This window comes from Phocoena phocoena, chromosome 3, assembly GCF_963924675.1.
Source record: "Phocoena phocoena chromosome 3, mPhoPho1.1, whole genome shotgun sequence".
Lineage (NCBI taxonomy): Eukaryota > Metazoa > Chordata > Mammalia > Artiodactyla > Phocoenidae > Phocoena > Phocoena phocoena.
Genome location: NC_089221.1, coordinates 111,407,855 through 111,430,266, shown reverse-complemented (window position 1 = coordinate 111,430,266; position 22,412 = coordinate 111,407,855). Strand labels below are relative to the sequence as shown.

Sequence of the window (22,412 nt, the reverse complement as noted above, 5' to 3'; positions counted from 1 at the left end):
GGGGTGACCATACAGGAGGCTGTTGAGGACTTGGATGGAGAGGGATGGGAGGGTTCAGGGGATATCAGGAGGGAAGCCCCTGTGGGCTTGGCAACTGTTCACGCTGCCACTTGAGGCGTCACTTGTACCATCACGGCAAGTGGGCAAGGAACAGAGGCAGGTGGCGTTGCGGGAAGCGGCAGCCGGGCAGCTCCCGGCAGGACCGGGGAGAGTGAGCAGGGACGTCTGCTCAGAACCGTGCGCTCCGAATCCTAGAGCCTGAAAGCCAGCCAGGCCCCCAGAGCCCTCCTAGCGCAATCCCTCATTATATGGATGTCTAAACTGAGGCCCAGGGACAGGAAGGACCTGCCCGAGGCCACTCGGGTGTCACCAGCAGAGCCAGGCCTGGAGGCCAGGGTGTCCAGAGCCATAGCCAGGCATCTGCCCAGTTCGCTCGGGCCCCAGGCCGTGATGCTGCCTCATCTTTCCCTCACTGGGAAATCACCCTGGGAGGTGGGGCCTGCCGGGGAAGACGTGTTGAACAGTAAATAACCAAGAGTGAGGAGCAGTTCATTTGCCATAAATATCTCCAGAATTTTAAAAGGATCTGGGGAATATTGACATGGACGAAATCTAATAAAACATTCATTTAATTAAACTTTAAATGACCCAAATATTTGCTGTTTGGTTAATATTTGTGTAGCTGACAGGAGCAGAATTATGATGGTTTTGTCAGTACTCATGCATTCTAATTTTGCATATGTCTTTCCCGTGAAAATCACACATCTTCAGACATACAGATGTTCGAGGGTGCACTCAGGAAAGATGCGGGAACCAGATCCCAGCGGCGGATGGCTAGCCACACAGGCTTCCCACTCGGGCTTGTTTGTTTGTTTGTTTTTAGCCCCGTGCTATAGGCTCCTCCAGCCATTTTTCTACAACTGTTTAAAATGGAAGACTTTGGGGCCACATGGAGGAAGGGGCTCCTACACTGCACGTAATCTTCCATTCCCATGCTCCTAGACTGGTAATTAAGGCCCCTGGGACCCCACCGACCACACTGCCTCCCCTCCCCACCTGCACCCACATTCTCCCTTTCCATCTCCCCATTCCCGCCACACCCCAATCTTTTAAGGCAGTGGCTCTCAGGCCTCAGGTACCACAGAAGCCCCTGGATGATTGTTAAAACCTGATGCCCATCCTGCCACCAGACAGTACCAGCCTGGGCTCGAGGGGCGGGGGTCTGCGTTTTGATCAGTTGCCCCAGAGATGAGATGCAGGTGGCAGGAGGAACCATACCTGGAGAAGCAGAGTTCTGGAGCCCAGGGGAGGTCCTGCTTCCTCTGAGGGCCCCTCCCTGACTTCCCAGTTGGCCTTTTACTTTTACTCTCACTGGTACTCATACATGCAAAGAAAACATAGGTTCCTTTTGTAACATAACTGACTGCTTCACACACCCCACCCACCAGCCACTGGGAGAAAAATGTCCCTAAATGTTCAGTCCATTGTAAAGCTTAGTCCGAGCTGATCATTTTAACAGTCCACGTAAGTAATGCCCTGGCTAATAAAAATGCTTTGTGTCTCCAATTCCCAGCCCCCCAAGCTGGTTTCTGAGTGTAGAGGTTAGCGTGCGGCTGTCCACTGCCACCTCTGGTCCCCACCACGAGGACCCTGGTCGCGCTGTCCACGGGCACCCACGGCAGAGGTCAGCCCTGCTGTGCTTTTGGTCTGGACACTCTCAGCCTAGTGGAGTCCAGCGTCCCCACTGGCATGATGTGCCCTTGAGGTCTGGAGGCCGTTCCGTCAGGCCCAGGTCTGAGAGTCCGATGCAGTCCTCAGGTACAGGGGCCCAGAGCACACCCTGACCCAGCCAGGAACCTCTGGGTCCCTCCATGCCACGAGGGACCGAGGGGGCTCTGGCAGACGAGCGCAGGCCCTGGTTCTCTGCCACATCTTTGTGGTCGCCTGAGGTGGTGGGGTGCAGGCCACTTGAGGGAGGGTTCAGCCTCCTCCTAGAGCCCCCCGTGGTTCCCCTCACCCGCACACCAACAGGCATGCTCTCTGCCCTTCCCGCTGTCTCCCTCCTTCTTCCCACACGCCTGGGACGAGGGGGGCCTTCCACACCCCCTCCCACTTCCACAGAGCACGGAGCCTTGTGGCTCTTCTGAGGAGGAAGCATTGTCTCCTCTGCACTTGGGCACAAGTTCTTCTCTCCCTCTCTCTACCCCTCTGAATCTCCAAAGCCTGGCTCTTGCTACAGAGGGTTAGCGGCTTCTCTGCTGGAGCAGTAAGCCTCATGACTCAGAGGTGGGAGGGCAGCAAGCAGAACATGATTTAAGAGGGAACTTGAAATGCATCACTTTAATGTTTGTAAAATATTACGCCGGTTGCGTCTGCATCAGTCACTCAGTGCTTACCTTTCCTCCTGTGGCTCCTTCAGCGGGAGTCACATTTTTCCTCTGTGTGATTGCCCCTCTCCACTGGCCTGTTGGCTCTTCTTTCCTTCTTTATTTCTGTTTTCTCCATTTTTCATCCATCCGTCCGTCCAACAAGCACCGATTAAGCACCTAGTGTATATCTTGTTCCTCTTCGTGGGCCCAGGGCCAGGCCACTGAATGTTTGCAGAGGAGAAAGGGTTTTGGGGCTCAGGATCAGACCTTAGTGCACCTGCTTTCACTGCACCTGCTTTGCGGTGCGTGGCACCTACAGCTGTTTTTGCTCCCCTTCCCCTCCTCCTTTCCCACACACACTGGCGAGAGGGTGTGAGCACAGGTATGCTGCCTGGTCACAGCTCAAAAGTGTCCCGCTGAGTCACAGAGCTCAGGTCCCAACTCTGTGCCTTTCTCCACACCTGTCAGGCCCCCAGGTCCCAGCGTCTTTGCTGGCATCCCAGAGTAGTAGCACAGGCCCCCAGAGCCAGCCCCCTCCCCCCACTCATGCTGCCTCTGGCTGCCTCCCCAAGCTCCCCCAAGTAGATTTGGGGGCAGAAGAGTGGAGGGGTAGTCCAGTCAGTGAGCTAGTGACACCCCCTCCAAGCCTCATCCCATTTTGGCATTTGAATACCCTGAGTTTGATTTTTTTCTTTAATCCTGAGAATTTCAAAAGGCCTGTGATTGCAGGGAGATCTTTTAGACCCTTCCTCTTTGTCTGATGGATGATCAGTCTTAATGCCAGTTATCAAGTATAAAATGGCAAGGATTAATCATTTGTACAGCCTAAAGTACACTTCAAAAAATTAAAGTACACTTCAAAAAATTAAAGGCTAGAGTGTACGGTGGCTGAGCAGAAATCCAAATCCAAGTTCAGAGAATCCTTAGACAGAAACAAACCTTCAAAGGTCAGCCAGTTCATTCCCCAGACTTCAGACAGTGCAACCTTTAATTTGCCCCCAGGTAGATGAGAAACCTGTCGGCCCAGCCAGCAGACCTTGACAGCACTTGGCAAGGCCCCGACTCCAGGGGGCCTGGAGAGCACAGGGCAGGGCCAGCACACCTGGTTCCCTGGTTTCGGAGGGGCAGCCCACACTCAGCTTGACTCACAGATCCACAGCCCAGATGCTTCCCCTACGCTAGCTGTGGTTCCTGGCCTGAGTTGCCTCGAACAGCCCTTTGAGCATTTCACGTAAGTTGTGGCCCCTCTCCCAGGAGGTGTGTCCATCTGTACATTTAGTCAGCACATTATGGACAATGTTCCTGCTCCAGGAATTTGCCCGAGGCCCCTGACCTGCAGTAGATCCCTGGGGCTGTATCCCTTCAGGAATAGACTCCATTTCCTGGGCCTACAGCTGACGGCTTCTCCTTTCCCTGCAGAGGTGGTACAGCTCAGTCTCGCCCCTGAGGAGAGGGTCAGTGTGGCCACAGTGACCGTGGGCCTGAGCACAGTGCTGACCTGCGCTGTCCGCGGAGACCTGCGGCCGCCCATCGTCTGGAAGCGCAACGGGCTGGCCCTGAACTTCCTGGAATTGGAAGACATCAATGTAAGTCACCTGGCTCTGACTCTGAGCTCAGACGCACCTCCCAGGGAAGCCAACTGGGCAAGATGCCGAGATGCCATGTGGTAGCTGCAGGGCCAGAGGGCTTTCTTTTCACATCCCATGTTGGTGCCATTCAGCCTGTTGTCTGGTGTCTGGAGGTATCAGTCCCACCTCGTGCAGAGAATAGGATGGATGGTGGCTGCAAGCTGCTAGCCAACCCCAGAATAAGGTGAACAGGGGAGGCACGGTGGGCAGGGCAGGAGGTTCCTGGGCAGGGGAGAGCATCTGGCTGGGTGCCCCCCAGGAGAGACTCTGGACCCTGAAGCTAGGGAGGATACAGACAGCTGGACGCCGAGGAGGGGGTATTCCCTGTGGAGGGCAGAGGTGAGCCTCTGGGCTGTGTTGGCTGGAGGGCAGGGGCAGCAGGGTGGTGAAAGGAAACAAGATCAGGCCAGAGGGGCCTGCCCAGGAGCCTTGTTTGCTGGGAGAGGGAGTATGGATGTGATGAGTTGAGCAGAAGAAGAGAGCTCCAGAGCTCTCACAGCCTAACAGGAGCGACGGGGGCCTCCTGGGTTCTGAGGGCGCAGGCACCCCGCACTGGGGTCCCAGCATCACCCCACTCTGCCTTTATGACTGGACGATTTCTTAAACTGATCCTCAGTGAGTTCATCTATTAGAAGAGCAACATTGTCGGTGCCTCCCTTCTACTGGCCTTGAGGAATGAAGGGATTGAGTCAAGGATACGCACTGGCCCTGGTTTGGCACAGGATAAGGTGGCTTCCTGGGAGTTCATGTGAGAAGATGGAGTGATGTCACCCACACAGGGCGCTGCCAGGATGGCTGACAGGTCTTGAGCTACTGTGACAGGAATACAAGTTTCAGGCAGAAAAGGGGCAGCCCTGGTCTCCTTGGCTCAGGACAGGCCAACCCAGAATGGGCTGCTTGGCCCCAAGAAGGAAGACCTGTGGGATGGGTGGTCAGTTCCTGTAGCCACTGTGAGGTGGTGAGGGAGGTGCTGGGGCAGAGGGAGCTGGCCTGGGCCGTGTGACCCATGAGATGGACTAGCACAAAGGGCAAGAGACCAATCGGTTTGCTTAGATGCAACACCATTCCAGCCATCAGCCCTGCCCCGCAATGGAGTGAGCATCACAGGAGGCAGTGAGCTCCCCATCCCTAGAGGCATACAAGCTCAAGCAGGATCATGGTAAACAATGCTGCTAGCCACAAGAGGGCAGCTAAACCCCATGATCTTGAAGATCCCTTCCAATTCTGAGACTGCTTTGTGGGGAGAGAGGTCCAGCGTTTAATCCTGCAGGAACCACAAAGTTGGAATTCTGCTACTCCCAAGGCCCCTCTGGATGTGCCCTGGAGAACATGGGGGAAGCAGATGGGAAGAGGGGGTCACTCTAGAGTCCCACCCTAGGCAAGGCTGGGCAGAAGTGCCCTTCCCCCACCTTTGTCACACCAGGCAGGATGGTTTCCTTGCAATTTCCCCACTATAGTGAGCATAGCCTATATCCCACCCATCTCTGAATGTCAGTACCAGCACAAGCCTAGTGGCTGCTTGATGGTCAGATGCTGGGTGGGCAGAGTTCTTCATCTTCTGAGCCTGAGGTGCCCAGGGCTTCTCTGCGATCTTAGCAAGGGAAGGCACTGTCCTGTTTGTAAAGACTAGGGTGTGTGTGTGTGTGTGCACGTGTGTGCGCTGGGGTGCACATTTGTGTGTGCATCGCTTTCAAGGTGGGCTGCCAGCTTTTAACCATGTTTGGCCAGTAGTGATTAATTCAGAACTAGGTCAGGTCCTCCTGTGTCTGTCTGAACATCCATGTGCATTGCTTGATGCTCTATTTAAAGACATTAGAAATAAAGGCAGAGGCAGAACTCCTCTTAATGCACTTGCCAGCGGTTAATTAAATTACTCTGAGTGTCTTTCCCCTCCCTCGAACATGCCTCCAGCACCAGCTCAATTGAATTTCTATTTTTCACAGTGAGGTTAGCAATTTGGGTAATTGTGGGTGCAACTGGAGATTAATGGCCTCTTGTTACCTCCCAGGAAACGCTGCTCTGGGCAAGTCAGCAGCCCACAAGCAGGCAGGGGCCTGTGCTTCTCAGAAACCCCAGCGTGAGGTGCAGGGCAGCGCCAGCCCCGCAGGGGTCCTTGCCCGATGCATGCAAGCACACACACACACAACACAACACAACACTCACACAACACGCTCACACACACACACACACACACACACACACACACACCTGCCTTTAAGAGGGGAGGGATGCAGCACAGCCTGCTCATGAAGGGCCAGGCTCTGGGGTCAAAAGGACCTGGGTTTAAGCCTCAGTTCTGCCACTTACTAGTTGAGTGACCTTGGAAATGGCACTTGACTTCTCTAGGCCTCAGTTTCCTCCTCTGTGGAAAAGGGATAAATAATAGATCCTGCCTCATAGGGTTATAATGAGGATTAAGAGACACATGAAATTCTTAGCATATAATGTTCCATGCTATTATCACTCTCGTTTTCACAATATTACTAATTATTATTATTATTATTATTACCGCTCCCACCAGACAACACTCTCAACCCCTTGCAGCCTGAGTCCCCAGACAGCAGCCAGCGCAGTCTGGTGAGGCTCCCCGTCAGGCAGATGTGACCCTGGGGTGCCCCTGCTGCCTGTAGTCGCCTTGATTCAGGTCAGCCTTGATTCATCCAGAGGGAGACACTGCCCAGCCACCTCCGACAGGTCCAGGGCCGCCACCTTCTCTGAGCCTGCGGGGAAACGGGGATGAGGCTGTCCTCCTCGCGTGGGCATTTTCAGACTGAGCGTGTCCTAGGACAGTGAGGAGAGCAGCCCCAGGAGGACATCAGGCTGGAGATGGGTAGAGCTGGGTCATCAGGATTCTCAGGGCATTTCTGAAGCAAGATTGGTCAGGGGAGAAAAGCCCAGGGGGCGCGCTACCCTGGTCGAGCAAAGATCGGGGATCGAGGGGTTCGTAGAGCCCCCCAGCCTGTGGCATCTCAGCGCCCTCCCCCACCTGCCACAGTCAGAGATGAAACACGATCACAGGCCTTGTAATGATCAACTGGCTCCGAAACGCTGCACAAACAGGGGAAGCTGATCAGCTTACAAAACCCAAGGCGGGCAGATTAGAGAGCACCGAGAGGTGTGGGCCTCCTTTCTTTGTCGTTTGTATGAGACATCTTGATTGGCAACAAAATATGAATCACTTTTTCACTACTCTCTTAATGAGAGGTTTTCATGAGCAACAAAATATGAATTTGTCTTGTCTTATCTGTTAAGAAATGATTTCAGTCACAGAGCTATTACAGAATGCCATGCTAATGACACATGTAATTAAACTTTTCTGACTTGCAAACTTCAAGGATGCCTCAAGCATCAGAATAATATTTGATCAGAAAGTAAATGTACCCTTGTAGCCCGGAGCCAAGCAAGAAGGAGCCACTTGGATTCCCCAGTGAGCAGTGTCGCTGTCAGGAGTCACCAATGTGTACACGGCCATCCAGTTGGCCTACGTGGGGAGCCATCCTCTGGATTCACATAATAAGTGCCTGCGAGTGGCAAGCCCTGTGGCAGAGCGTAGAGCAAAGACATTCTCCCCGGCCCCGAGGGGGCAAGGTAGCACAGACCTGTTGTGCCCCGCCCCCGGGATGCCTGAGCCCCCCTCTGCAGGATGCCTCAGCCTCACTGCAGCACAGGCCATGAGGGGCCCTGCCTCAGCCCCACCCGGGAAAACAAACCCCCCAGGCAGAGGGCAGCACTAGGTACCAGGGGTGCAAAGGCCCCCAAGACAGGTGCTCCCCAGGAGGGGCGGGAATTCTGCCTCACCTCCCGGCAGCGGGTCTCTGGATTGTGATACCTCCTTCTGTTTGGGTGATAAGAAATCAATAGTTTCTGCTCATGCACGTTCCCCAGAGCTCACAAAGGGCGGCCTGTAATTTGTTTACTTCCTGGCCAGCTGCTGGGCTCTTTACAGAAGCAGTGGTGGGTCTGGCGGCTTCAGACCTGGCCCTGTGGCCCCCATCTCAGCCCTCAAGGGCCCACGGCCACTGCTCCAGCTCAGAAGCTGAGGGCAGGGGACAGGCACAGCAGCTCCCTGAGCACCACCTGCCCTGATCTTGGGCCAGGCTGCCGGCCAGGAGAGCACCTACGCCGGCGTGCCTGGGCAAGCCCGCACCCCGCAGGCCATGCACTGTGTGCCTGTGGTCAGCATGCCCAGCCTAGGTCCCTGCTCTGCTCAGACAGCCCTGTGCTACGTGGGGGAGGGCAGCCCATCACTCTGGAGGGCCACAACCAGAGTCCTTGGGGGAAGTTTACCCTCAGGAAGGACTCTGCCTTAGGAGGCGGGGAGATGCCTCTCACCACCGGTACCCAAGCGGAAAGGGGACCAGCCAGGTGCCCCCCGAGGGCTCTCTGGGCTCTGGGGTTATACAGTGCTGTGATAAGGAAATGGACGTGTGGGGCATGAGAGGCCTGCACAGGAGCCAGGAACCTTGCTTTTTCACCTGGACCTCACAGCCTCCATCTCTCCTGTCTCCCGAGGCCTGTCCCCTGAGACAGGCATCGGGGCTGGGGTGGGGGCCCATCTCTGAGGCAGATCCATACACTTCTCGCCCTACCCTGGGCTCCACACTAGGTGTCCTTGAGGTGAGGGGGAGGCTACCTCACTTTCTGAAGAAGTGGAGCCCATCCCAGGCTGCAGCGCCCTGCCCAGACCACACAGTAGCTACTCAGGCAGTAAAGTGACCGTCCCCAAACCCAGTCCTCACGCCCTGCCCCAACAATGTCAGCTGCCCTCCCCTCGTAACTGTCTTCCTCACTGTCCCTTATATCCCCAAGGACAGGGGCTGCCCATCAGGGGAGGAGACGCAGGGAGAAGACATCCCCAAAGTCCCAGAAAATAGCTGACTCCTGAATCCTTGCTAGCGTTAATGCTGGTGTTTCTACCATCGGTACTAAGCCACTGCTGTGTCCAGGAACCAGTTTCCATGCTAGTCCACTCACAAGCATTTAATCCTCATCGCAGCCCTGTGAGGCAAGTGGGGTTCTGTTAGTCAGAGGGTCCAGGGACTTGCCAGGGCCTGCAGCCAGCCTGCACACCCCAGCCAGAGCTCCCCGGGTTCCTTGCTCTTAGGACACAGCACCTAGCACCAAGCATTGCCAAGGCCTCGCCCTGGGGCAGCTGGGCCTGCCTCCTGCTTCAACAGTAACCGCTGCAGTGTCCGAGCCCCAGTGGATGTGTCCCCTCCTGGTGCAGCCCGTGTGTCTGGTGCTCCAGGTCTCGTTAGCCACCAGCCTCTGCCACAGCAAAGAGAAGGCAGAAGGCTCTGAGACCAGCACGTGGAATTGTTTGGCCGAGATATTCTCAGGGAGAGGAAAATTTTTTCTATTGTATTCTTCTTTTAAAAACAAAAAAAGGCTTATAGCAAACCCCATATATTGCAAATGACTTGAAAAAGCCACTGTTTTTTGCTGTTTTTTTCTTTCACCAAGTCTCCCTATTGGAGGCTTTCAGGTGTCGGCAGGCAGAGTACAATGACAAAAGCAGAGAAACAAAACCCATTAAAAGAAATTATTTGTGGCAGTGTTTGAAGGATGTGTTAAAAGATTCCCTTTTTCCCCGTGCCTATATGGTGTAAAACCATGAACAAATAACTCTAATGAAGCATATGCTCTTAGCCAGCTCTTCTTTGGAAGTGAGTTATTAAAAAGACCAAAAGAGAATGATTTAAGAGCTCATGACTCATTTAATTCTTATTGTCTTTGTATGAACCAGTCATGAATCTATTGTAAAAAGATGAGAGGCGTTTCATTAGCACGGAGAGCTGTTTGCAACATGCTAGACAGTGGTTGTAGGTTCTGCATTAAAATAATCTCGTTAAACGCTTGGGTACATTTTGTTTTAAAATCTTGGAAAACAGTATACTTGAAGCACTCAAAGCCTTTGGCCAGCTAGTGTCGAAAACCCTGGTTACAGATGAACAACTGGTTCTTTTGAGCTTTGGATGAGCTCAAACCACAAGGAGAATTGGCCAGAGCTCTCCAAGAGACAGGGCCCGGACCCATGGTACATCAGCCTGTGGAACTCGTGGGGGTCTCTGCCCTCCCAAATACCTCCACTGGCCTTTGCTTTCTCAGTGGCCTCCTCAGGATCACCCCTCTTTCCCCATAGTGTTACCGACCAGGGTTCTTGGCCTCTTTAATCAACAGAAATTGATCAGAGGCCAGACAAGAAATTCAGGCAAGGCTTTATTGGGGCCCCTGCTGCAGCAGCGGGGAGTGAGAACAAACAACAGGTTCCCTTGCTGACTCGCTAGCTGAGCGGGGTGGAACCGGCCAGCTTGTTCTTTATATGCGGTGAGAGTAGGGATGTGTCCAGGGGGTTCGGGCTGGAGGGCCAGCTTATGTGGTTTGCCCACCCCTTCGGTGGTGTTGTGTGCAGAGGGCATGCGCAGTACCCTGCTTTTGCTCCCGACCCTTGGTTTTGCTCCAGGCTCTTTAGAAGTGGCAGTTGGGTTTTTTGGTCTCTTTGTATCTTTCGTCCAGAATTTGCCCCAACAGCAGCATGCACGCGGTTATTTGTAGTCCCACACAGTTTCTTTGTTTTCTGTTGCTCGAGGAGAGGTGTGTCTAGGTGCAAGCACTGCAGCAAAGGGGCCCAGGTCCCAACCTATCTCAATAGTACTAGCTTCAAGGCTTTACTTGTGCTCAGTGACCTCTTCTGGCCCCATCTCAAAGGTACAGAGTCCCTCAGGAAGGTTCTGATCCAGCTTCCAGACCCTGAATGCAGAGCCCCAAGCCCTACGCAGGGGAGCTCACATTCAGGCTGTTTTCAGGCTTTATCTTATAAAAACGATACTGTGGTGAACATCCTTATACATACCTCTTTGCACATTTGTGTAAGCAGCCCTGTAAGATAAGTTCTTAGAAGTGGAATAACTGTATCCAAGAGTGGACATGTTTTCAGTTTTGATGGATATTGCCAAATCTCCCTCCAAAAAAGTTGCACCAGTTTATACTCCCTCCAATGGTGTATAAGATTTTTAAACACCACAGCAGGAGAAAATTCCTGATTGCAAGCCTTGTCGGTCCCTGAAATGAGCCATGGAAGGAAATTTAATCAAATCCTCCCTGGGGTGTTTCCGGAACAGCAAGAATGCCTATCAGCTCTCTTGGCTGGGAGTGTGACCCAGGTTAGAGGAGCTGGTAAGGCCCTCTAGGCCTGGGGACTCGTGATGCAAGGGGCCCCCGGGGGGAGGGTTGCAGGGTTCCCAGATGAAGGCAGCAGGTTTGAGACGCTGTGGAACTGCAGTTGACCCTGCAGTGCAGTCTAGCGCCTGAGTCCCTTCCCACCCAGGCTGGGCACACAGGGCTGATAGGTTAAGGAACCGAAGCCCCATTCAGGGGCTCAGGCCTGCAACTCCCCGGAAGGCCCCAGGAGCTGCCGCTCATCCACATGATACACTCTAGAGTCCTGGCCAGTCAAGAGGTGTCTGCCCTCTGGCCTCTGGAGATGGACGAGCTGGTGCTCAAAGCAATGTCTCTGGCGTGAGCCTTCTCGTACAGGTACCCAGGCCCCTGTGTGCACTCAGACACTCAAGCTTGTCCCCAGGGCAAATGCTTAGCATCCACACAACTGGGTCAGAATCTCCCCCATTTGAGTTCTGGAACCAATTACAAAGTTAGAGACAGCAGTTCATACAAGAACGTCCTCAGTCTGATACCAATTTCAAGTTTGGGGAGTTCCCCAAACTACCTTTAGGTTTAATAATTTAACTAGAAGGACTCACAGAACTCACTGAGAGCTGTTATACTCACAGTTATGGTTTATTATCAGGAAGGAGTACAGATTAAAATCAGCCAGGAGCAGAAGCCCACAGGACAGAGTCCAGGAGGGTCCAAGTGCGGAGCTTCCATTGTCTCCTGGTGCGGTCATGGCTCCCGGCATAGACGTGTAACAACATACCTACCAGGGAAGCCCACCCAGGTCTGTGTCCAGAGCCTTCACTAGCACTCAATCCCATACTGCCCGCGTGGCTGACCCCTAGTATCCAGCCAGGAGACAGGAGGCAGAGCTGGTCCCATGTGGTGCAGGGCTCCATCATAAATCACATTGTTAGATGCTCCGGTTTGCTCAAGCAAACAAAGGCACATCCCAAGGCCTAGAGTTCACCTCCCAATAGCTGAGGGCAAAGGCCAGACCTCTCTCTGGGTAACGTTACTCCTTCCCTTCACTTCCTGTGGCTCCCCACGAGCCAGCACTCTAGGCTGACACACCTCCGTTCGTTCAGCCAACACTAACTGAGCACCCATTATGCACCAGGCACCATGCCACACATGGGCACAGAGAGATGAGGTGCCTCCCCTTCGGCACTGACCACATAAACCCCAGGCAGCAAGTGTCTGCACACTCCCCACAGTCCTGGGCAAGCCCGGAGCCTCCCCACAGTGCCTCCCACACCTGTGGCTCCCTGTCCTGGGCCAGGCCTGGGAGTGGGCAGGAGGACAGACCCACTCCAGGCTGCTCACACCGAACGTGACTGTCCATAGCAGCCTTCCCCTGGGGGCTCAGTGGCCACTTAGGCATTGCTTGAAGTTGCAGAGACTTCTTTTTTAAGAGGACTTTGATCAAGAGGACTGCTTCTGCAGGCCCTCGCAGAGTGACAGGTCTGTCCTCTGAGGGGCTAGAAGCAGGTGACCAACACGGGAACCCCAGTGTGAGTCCGAGGGGTCAGCTGTGTAGAGAGAGCAGGGGTTTGGAACATGGGTGTGCACACATGCTGTTTACTGCATGTGTTCACAAGGATGTTGGTCTGTGCCCACCAATGCTGCATCTGGTCTTTGCTGGGTCTGGATAATGGATGTGTGTGTTCATGTGAGTGCAGACATCTCTGAGGACCGGCCATCACCAAGGCACTGCATCGCTCAGTGTTTGGGTGCATTTGTGCAGGTGGCATGCTAGGGTTAGTGAAATTCTGGGGGCCAGAGTCAAACCAGCCTGGAGGAAAAGACCCTCTCCTTTACTCCATCCTCTCCAAAGAGAGCCAAGAGTGCTCCTGAGGAGGGCAGAGCTAGAAAAGCTCTGAATAAATGTTCCTAAACTTTGTAGCACTGACAGTACCATGAACCTAACCTCTGAAATCACTCTGGAGTCCTTGTGTCTAACGTTTAGTCACTAAATAATCAGCACTGATGGCTCATCTTCATATTACTTAGACCTGACTCACATGTGTCACCATGACAACATCCCCCATCTTGCCTCTGCTTAAATATTGTTTAATACTGAAGTTTCATTTAATTACTTTAGTAAGGGCAGATACTTAGAAAATAGCTTTTTAAAAGGCAAAAAAGAAAAAAAAAAACGTATCTTTAAGTAACACTGTCTCTTTTCCGAAGACAGATGCGCATCAATACAAAGAATGGTCTAATCTGGCATCTGCTTATTTCTGGAAGGAACCTTGATTTTGCTAATACATTTCTACGCATCAGAGCAAAAGAAAAAAAAGCCATCCCTAAAAAGACAGTTTCAGAGATGCAATCAAGCACTGATAGCAGCATTCAGACACACCTCAGAAAACCTTCAGGAGAAGAAGGATTGCAGGTTTAGTTTTATGTAATTTCATAAATCAATTTATAAAGTAATTTCCTTACATCCGATGAGGTAACTTTGATTTCTGTAGCCAGTATTCATGCTCCAGAAAATAATATGCACTTTTTTTCTATAATTATATGATGCCTATTGTTTCAGCCCAGAGCCATTATTTTATTTAGTACAGAGTCAGGTTCTCCCCAGAGCCTAACTCACAGGCTGATAATGAGTTAGGTGCTCAAAGTAGAGCCATAACGCATCCGGCAACCTACACACCTCCACCCCTGAGCGATCACCCAAGGGATATGCCTCTGCTCCCAGGAGCAGTGAGGAAAAACAGACAGAGAGGTTAAGCAACTCTGTTAGGGGCTCGCAGAAGCCATCAGCCCGGTCTGGGACTACACGCATGGGCTCTGCCTGCTGCACTGAGCTGAGCCCTCCCAGTGTGCCCAGGCCTGAGGACGCAGCATGGAGAAGGGGGCAGGGTGGAAAGGCAGGGACAAGACTTGAGACCAGCTCTCTGCCTCCCCACCAGCCACTTGCTTTGGACCCCGGGTGATTGGTAACATCTGGGGGCACAGGAAGGCAGGAGGTGGGCGCCTCCGTTGTCAAACCCAAAGAACGGGAACCAGGGCACAGCCCCTGCAGAGAGCCTAGCTCAGCGCCTTGTACAGTCTGCTCAGCGAATGTCTACTGAGGGCTTACTCTGTGTCAGGCCCCGCTAGGCACTGGGGACACAGCAGTGAGCACCAGGCACGAGGGTGGAGCTCACATTCTAGCTGGGGAGACACGTGGCAAACAGTATGCTAAATGGGAGTAAGTGCGTGCCAGGTGCTCCATGGGGGTTACAGATAGGGCCGGCAGATAACATATGAGCGGACTTGAGGGAGGTAGAGCAAGACAGACCGATAGTCCTGGGGTAGTGGGACAACAAGGAGAAAGTTCCTGAGGGGGCAGAATGCCAGGCATGTTGGAGCAACAGCAAGGGGCCACAGTGCTGGAGAGGAACGAGCAGGGGAGAGTGGAAGGAGACGGGGCGGAGAGGGGACGGCAGGTCATCCCTGCAGACGCTCTAGGGCTGGGACTCCGAGTGAGGGGGGCGTGGCCTGGCCGGGCGCAGAGGGGCAGAGGCGGAGGACCGTGCGTCTGGCCCACAGTAGCAGTGGAGGCGGCGAGAGAAGGTCAGACTCTGAATATATTGCGCGGGAGAGCTCTACTTTCTCACCCCATGGGGACTGGGCATTTGTTTTGCTTTATGGTTTTCAGGGTTTTTTCTGAGGCTTAAACAAAGCGACGTATGTCAAGATTCCCAGCACACAGTTAGCTCGTGGAGACTGTAAGCTGGTGTTATTACTGGGTACCACTCTGCAGTTGATCTGTGGGAACCTCAGCCTGGGGGCTCTTCTCAGCCTGGGGTCCCATGACCACCCAACCCCACTGAGGTGACGAGAAGAGCAGGGGGTGCCAGAACCTGAGACTGACTACAAGGAGGGCCCTCCTGTGAGGAAGGGCTGTGGGTATGAAGGCTCAAGAAGGCAGCACAGAGGGAAATGCCAGGGGATCCCCAGCACCAAACCCCTTACAAACAGCTCTGGTGTTGCCCTTTGGGATGGAGGCTGTCCAGGAACCAACCAAGTGAGGTATTGAGGTTCCCCAAGGTGGGGCCGCACCCAGCTCCCCAGCCCTCTTTCGAGATGCCATTCCACCACTGAGACTCCAAGCAAAATGTATTTTCCTGCAGATTTAGGTTTTGACACAGGAAACAGCTTAGATTAGAAATATGTCAGCCCCAGAACTGACTAACCATTAACTTTTCATAAGCAACTCAGGTATGAACCCTTTATGTCTCTGTTATGGCACAGGACAAATAAGCTATCTGGTATTTTATTTTTATTAGGGAAGCTTCCACTGCGTGATAGGAATGGGGCTTTTTACAGCAGAGCAATGTTTCAGAGAAAACTCTAAGGGTTTCTTACAGCAGCCTTCTCCAGTATTTCACTCCACTGGGAGCACTTCTGAGTATTTTTTCCTTGATACTGAAAGCAGGCTGCATGCATCCACTCTCCACCTTCCAACCTGTGCCTTAACCCAAACCTCTCTTGGGCCTGCACCCTTCATTGGGTTAATTAGCCCGAAAGCATCTTTAAAGGACTCATGATGGTTGTGGCCGGGCCCTTGGACAATCCTTGTGCCACACTGACCGGTGGCCTTCCGTCCCTCCTGCCACGAGATTGCTTCTGTGGAAAGAGGAAGCTCAGGAAGGACAGGGAGAATGACGGGAGGGATGGTTTGGTGTTGTCTCCAGGGGGTCAAGAGGAGTTTTGCATCTTCTGTTAATAGTAAGAAAAGTAGCAGCCCCCATGTATGTCACACTTCCCACACTGGAAAATGTACTCGTGGGCATTCTCTTGCCAGATCTCCCCATCACCCCAGGAGGCAGATAGGGCATATCAATTGTCCACAACTTACAGGTGGGGAAGCCAGTGCCCAGAGGGATGAGGGAACATTGGTCAGTGCCAGAGTTCAAGCTAAAACCTGAGTATCTTGAGTGCCAGCACTGGGCTTCCCCCATCACTCCTCACACCTAGTACTGCCCAGCCCTGTTTCTCACCAGGGAGCCAGGACCTCCTCTGTCCCATCAGCTCTGAGCACCACACCTCGGAGATGTTTGGTAGCTAAAGCCAAACATGATGAAAGGTCTCCCTGAAACACCGGTAATTCCATTCCCCAGCATGTCTGCAGTTGGTGCCTGGACAGGGCCAGCGTTGTGCATTGTTCTGCAGGAGACAAGGCAGCTGGCTGGAAAGGCCCTGGGGGAGTGCTGTGTGCCCAGTGCTCACCAGGGGCCTCTGACCAGCTCAAAGCCCCCTCCTGCCCATCCCTCCCCACGTGCTGGCCAAATAGGATCCCACTCTGTGAGGCTGCAGAGGTCACAGGGACAGGGCTTACTGAGTCATTTCTCATGGAACCTCTGGCATCAGCCCCTCCTGCTCTCTAGTACATCCCTGCCCTTGTTCTTTGTTTGCCCTCATTTTCCTCAGAGTTCAATTTCCCTTCTCTTCGGTTACCCAGATCTCTGTAAGCTGCCTGAAATTATTTGGAGATGGAGGTGAGATCTAAACCAGTGGTAGGCAAACTATAGCCCGTGGGCCAATGGCAGCCCACCACATTTTTTTAAATAAAATTTCATTGGAACATAGTGATACTCATTAATTTAGGCATTGGTATGGCTATTTTCATGCTACAAGGCAGGGCTGACTAGTTGACAGAAACCCTATGGCCCAGAAAGCCAAAAACGTTTGCTATCTGGCCCTTTAAGAAAAAGATGGCTGACCCTAAAGGAGGCCGCCCTCCAGAGCTTCTCAACAGGTGGACAAGAGCTGAGGAAACCAGCCAAGCAGCAGCACAGGAGGGGCAGGTGAGCCCAGTTGTAGAAATGGAGAGGGAGGGTGCTGGGGAAGGTGTTCAAGCCAGACCTCACAGAGAAGGTGAACAAGATCTTAAAAGGATGTTTAGGGTCTGGGCAAGCAACACGGAAGAGACATGGAGGTCCTGCTGCCCAGCCCTGCAGGGAGCTCTGGCTGAGTAAGGGGGCCAGGCAGAAAGGAAGTCTCTCGTAGCTACAGGGTTTCTGTTTTCCTGCAAAACCAGAGACCTGGCTATGCTTCCCAGACTACTCAGCAGAGAAGCCAATCTTGTTGTCTTCCTTGCCCAAGCAGGACTTTGGAGAGGACGACTCCCTCTACATCACCAAGGTGACCACCATCCACATGGGCAATTACACCTGCCATGCCTCTGGCTACGAGCAGCTGTTCCAGACCCACGTCCTGCAGGTGAATGGTTAGTAAATGGCTCCATGCATGTTGTCCCCCCAAAGTGTTCCTCAAAACTGCTCAGAACAACCCTCCTCCCCTCCTGCATTCTGACTTCTTAAAGAAATACCTGACCCCAAAATGTCCCACCTTTCCTGTGAGTAAAGAGGGACTGGGGAGGGGGGTGGGCAGGCAGGGGCAGAGTCTGCCAACTCATTTCCCGGTCTGGCTTTCCCCAAAGCCTCCTCTGATGAAGTGAGTCAGGGTGGGAGGGGGTGAGTCACTTAGGCAGGTCGCACCCAGCATCTCCAGCAGGCCCCTGTAGAATGTGGAGTGTGCCCTGTAGGCGATGTTACCAAACCGAACTTGGGTCCACCCGCCTGCTCAAGGTAAAGCCAGTCTACTGGCACTGGATTGTGGTGAAGGAAAGTGCAGCGTTTACTGGAGGGTGCCAAGCAAGGAGTCCAGGCAGCTAGCGCTCAAAAGGACCCAACTCCCGAAGGCTTTCAGGGAGAGGTTTTCAAAGACAGGGGGTTGGGAGGGGGGGTGCTGTGGGGCGCGTGATAAGCTCGTGGACATTCTTTTGATTGGTTGGTGGTGAGGTAATCGGGAGTCAACACTGTCAACTTTCTGATTCCAACCGGTCTGGGTTCTATGTACTTGTGGACAGCATAGAGTTAACTTATTCCACCTGGTGGGGGTTTCAGTATCTGCAAAACAGCTCAAAGGACATGGCTCAGAATGTTATCTATAGTCCTTGAGGAGGAACTAAATGTCCTTGACTTTGTTTAATGACTAAACTATTATTATTTTGTCTTGCTTAACTGTTTTCCTTTCTGCATTTTCTCACTTGTCTGAGTAAATTTATTCTTTGGCACTCAGGGCAGGCCTGGGAGTCTAAAGGTTTTCTGTAGACAAGAGGCAGGTGGAGGACATGGGGGTTGGGGAGGGAGTCTGTCCCGGGAAGGCCCCATAGGGTCCTGCTCGATTACAGTGACATGGAGATGGCAAGCTGTTGTGGTCTTGATCCAGTGAGAAGCAGACACTGTCTAGAACATGCCACTCCTCCTCCAGGTACTGTGGACCCAAATCACTTATCCAGTTGGGAGGCCTTACTTTCTGCAAAAGGGTCTGCTTCCCACCTCCCTCCCCCAGAGGCTTAAGGAGCCTCAGCTTGGGCCCAGCCAAGCAGAACCTCAGCAGGCTGCCGCAGGTTTTCTCTGCTTCTCACAGGCCTCTGTGTTGCCAGGACTCCCAGAAACTGAGAAGAATTAACCCCTGCTGCTGACCACATCAACAATTACAATAGCCAGTGTTTTCTGAGACTTCCTCTGTCCAATCCCTGGGCTAACACATCACATGGACTCTCCCAATCAGTATATTTTAACCCACTTTATGGATGAGTCTCTAGGTAAGGTCACTTTCCTGGGGTCACACCACTGGTAGGAGTCATTCTAGACCCAGGGCTTGTGCTCTGCCCTCTGTCACAGTGTCACTCCAGCCATCACAACAAACAAGCCATCACAGTGCCACGGCAGATCAGCACTCCAGGGAAATTAGACGTGTCCAGCCACGCCCAGCTGGGCATCACCGCTTTCACCAAGCAGGCCTGAGCAGGGCGTCTGTGCGCCAGAGAATAATGTGAAAGCTCCAAGTCAGCCCCAGACCCTTTGTGCCAGCTGTGTCCAGGACTCTGCTCTGATGAAGTACACATGGTGTTGAGAATAATTACATCATGAGGTTCAGTGTCACTTACTCTGGGATCCTGGGTGATGGGCCATTTAAGGACAACAGAGTGAGCTCAGCTTGCCTCTACATTTGTCTTATAGGATGTTTTAGGGATTTTTATGTTCATATGTGCCGAAGCCGTATTTTATTAGTGTTTCCCTTGAGCTGGGACATATTTAATCCTTTGGGGCTTTGTGGCTGTGTTTGTTGGCTTGAATCAGGGTGTACAATGAAGTTTCTGGATTTCATCAGAAATAACCCAGGGGTTCCCAGTTATAACACCCCTGGGTGAGTCATCCCAGGCTGCCATTCAGAGGCCAGCCTGGTGTGCAGCAGGCGGGCAGTGTCTGGGCTGCTCCCTGAGAAGGGCTGCTCCAGGGGCGGGGCGTGCACTCTGCAGTGTGAAGAGGGCTTTATCATCTATAGCTGGAAGTGGTGCCCAGCCTTGTACAGTGTTGGTGAATGTATGCTTGCACAACTCCACACGGTTTGGCCCAGGTCCCTCGGGTCCTCAGACCAGCCTGAAAAAGGGAAATCACCCAGGATTCCCAGATCCTCCATCCAGCCCTTCGCATCCTGCCCCCATCTCATAAGAACCGAGGGTACAAGGAGAGGGCTTGAGCCTGGTCCCCCTTCATTTCCTCCAGAACAAATCTGCGGGGAAGGGAGGGGATCCACCAGCCTGGGAACCAGAGTAACTCGTGAGTGAGAGCCTGTCCTCGCCTCAGGCGCCTGCAGGAGACTCTGTGGTCTTAAACACCTTTAATACACGAATGGCAGGTCCGCGGTGCTGGGAGGGCCCTTCTGCCTCCTGTTCCCCCAGAATTCTGAGACAGAGCTCATGATGGGAATGAGCCATTTCCTCCCTCCCGGTGCTGAATCCAGGAGCAAGGCCCAGGCCCACGGACACCGTGTATTGCTGGGCTGAAAGTAGAGACTAGGCTGCTTCCTGTTGCTACCCGAGTGGGGAGTGGACTCAGCAGCTGGCACTGGAGAGTTCTGTTGAGCCTCCCCAGGCACTCCACTCCTACCCACCCCCCAGCCCAGCGATTGCTGAAGCGGTTGCTTAGGGCCTAGGAGAGTCTAAATAGCAAAACCTCCCCACTGAGATCCAGAGAGAGGCCGCCTGAGATCCATTTCCTAATTGCTGAGACGTTTAAGGCATCTCTTCCAGCCGAAGTACTGGAGTCAGCGGCAGCATGCTAGGACCTCTGTATTTTGCGGTGGGCTTTCCACCTCATTCCATGGCTTACTTCGCTCAGTTCTATGACGGCTGGGCTGGGCCATTAGGGTGGGCCTCACTCCAGGAGCCCACAAGGTCCCTGGGCTGAGCTGACCCCCAGGCACTTGGGGGTGGCATTTGGGTCCATTAAGCAGCTCCCTCATGGGAGCACCGTACTAAGGTAGATCTGGTGTTGCCTCCCAAGGACATGAGTCCATTGCCTGCTGACCAAGGAACAAGACATGAGGTTTTCAGAGTATTCCAGAAGTGAAGTGTGCTGTGTTGACTGAGAGGGAAAACCTCCCTATCTGTGTGGGAAGGTGGGAAGATGTCATTGAAAGTAAAATGGTACGAAAGACACAATTACAGTAGGAACATTTACTGAATAATTACTGGGCAGCATCTCTGTTTCACAGATGAGGAAACTAGGGCTCAGAGAGATTAAGTGATCTGCCCAGGAACCCCAGCCCTACAATTAGTGTATAACTGCAAAATGGATCTTGACACCAAAGCCTAGACTCCTGACGCCTTCTCCGCCCCATCCTCCCCTTTGGGACATTGCACTGTTGCTGTTGGTGAATCCAGATGTGGTCGTTTAGCAGGTCGGTGTTGATCTGCTGTCGAGCGGGGGCACGCTGTGGGGGACCGGGGATAGGAACCCTGCCTCGTTTATCCCTGCCCCTGGTGCTGAGCTCACGCATGAGCCAGAAACAGCTGGCTTAGCGAGCATCCAATGAAGGACCCACAGCGTAGATATAAGGGCAGGCCCCGCCCGCAGCAGGACTGAAGTTGATGACCTGCACGGCTTGGCCGTCCACCTCCAGGTGGGCTTGGCAGATCACTGTGCAGATGCCCAATGCTGCTCAGGTTCCCAGGGGGAGGCCCAGGAGGGCTGGGCTGCTGCGGAAGGCTCACTGAGGCGGTGGGCACGGGGGGCTTCCGGGCAGGAGGACTGGGAAGGTGAGAAGCCACCGTCTGTGCTCAGGACAGAAGGAGCACTGCTTTGCTGAGGCATCTCGTGGAGAAGATGTGAGAAAGCTGTAACAGATTCATCTGTGGGATTTGTTCCTTTTCGTCAGTCATCCCAAGCGTGAGTCGAAAGCATGAAAGATGTCCCAGAGCAGCTTGAGTAGAATTGGTGGGGTCGCCCAGCTGTGCTGTGGTGGTGGGATTTGGTCCCCTCTTGGCCTGGAAGATGGCCTGTGGCTTACTGAGCCAAGGCGGTGCCCAGGACACACAGACAGGGAACAATGTTCTGTTGTTTCCTTCTCCTTGCTTCTCCTGAGTCAGAGGGAGGACAAGAAGGGGAGGATGATGAAGCAGGGAGAGGAGGCCCTGCCAGCTCCCTGCCTCTCTGAGGGCTCAGAAGACTCCATGTGAATGGCAGGTGTTCTGGGGAGGCAATGTGTGGCCAGTGGGCCCAAGAGACGGGGATACCGCACATGCGAACAGGAGCTGGGTGGCGCTGTTCCACCCAAGGCACGGCGCAGACCCGAGCTGGAGAAACCTCTGTCAGAGGGTCAAGACATGAACTCTGAGTCAGAGAGACCTGGATTCAAGCCTAGTACCTATCCAAGTGCTGGTACTTCCTTGACATACATCTTTGGCGAGTAAACTCACCTGTAAAATGGGAATAACAATAGTGCCTCCTCCCTTATAGGCCTGATGAGATCGGATATGTGTCAAATGCTTGGGAAATGCCTGGCCAGATATAATTCAAAGTCCAAGATGGGACAGATATGGGGGAGATTTTGTTTTGTCTCAGCCATATTTAACTGTAGTTGGCGGACACAGATGGTCTGAGCTGGTAGCCCCTCAGAGACCTTCCAGCTCATTATACAGATGGGAAAATCAAGACCCAGAGGAAGTTGCCAAGCCAGGAATAAAATACAGACTTCTCCCTGGAGCTGTCTCACTCCCGGGTGGCAGGGGCCGGGCTCCATATACAGGCTGGGTCACCATCTTCTGGAGCTTCTTCTCCATCCAGGACTCTGTCTTGACCTAAAGGAAGCCCTTCCAGGCAACTACTTCCTTTCTCAAATTATTAGTGTAACTTCCCCGTAGACCAGACCCCCCAGAGATGAGGCCCAAACA

The 22,412-nt window shown here is 53.3% G+C and overlaps 1 protein-coding gene across 1 annotated transcript in view; it reads left to right on the top strand.

The window, feature by feature from the left end:
• FSTL4 (follistatin like 4) overlaps nucleotides 1-22,412 on the top strand; it is a 443,193-nt gene that overhangs the window by 375,750 nt on the left and 45,031 nt on the right. Inside the window, exons 6-7 of the mRNA XM_065874776.1 lie at nucleotides 3,789-3,955; nucleotides 17,276-17,396. Coding sequence (XP_065730848.1) covers nucleotides 3,789-3,955; nucleotides 17,276-17,396 — 288 coding nt within the window. The remainder of the gene's footprint in view (nucleotides 1-3,788; nucleotides 3,956-17,275; nucleotides 17,397-22,412) is intronic.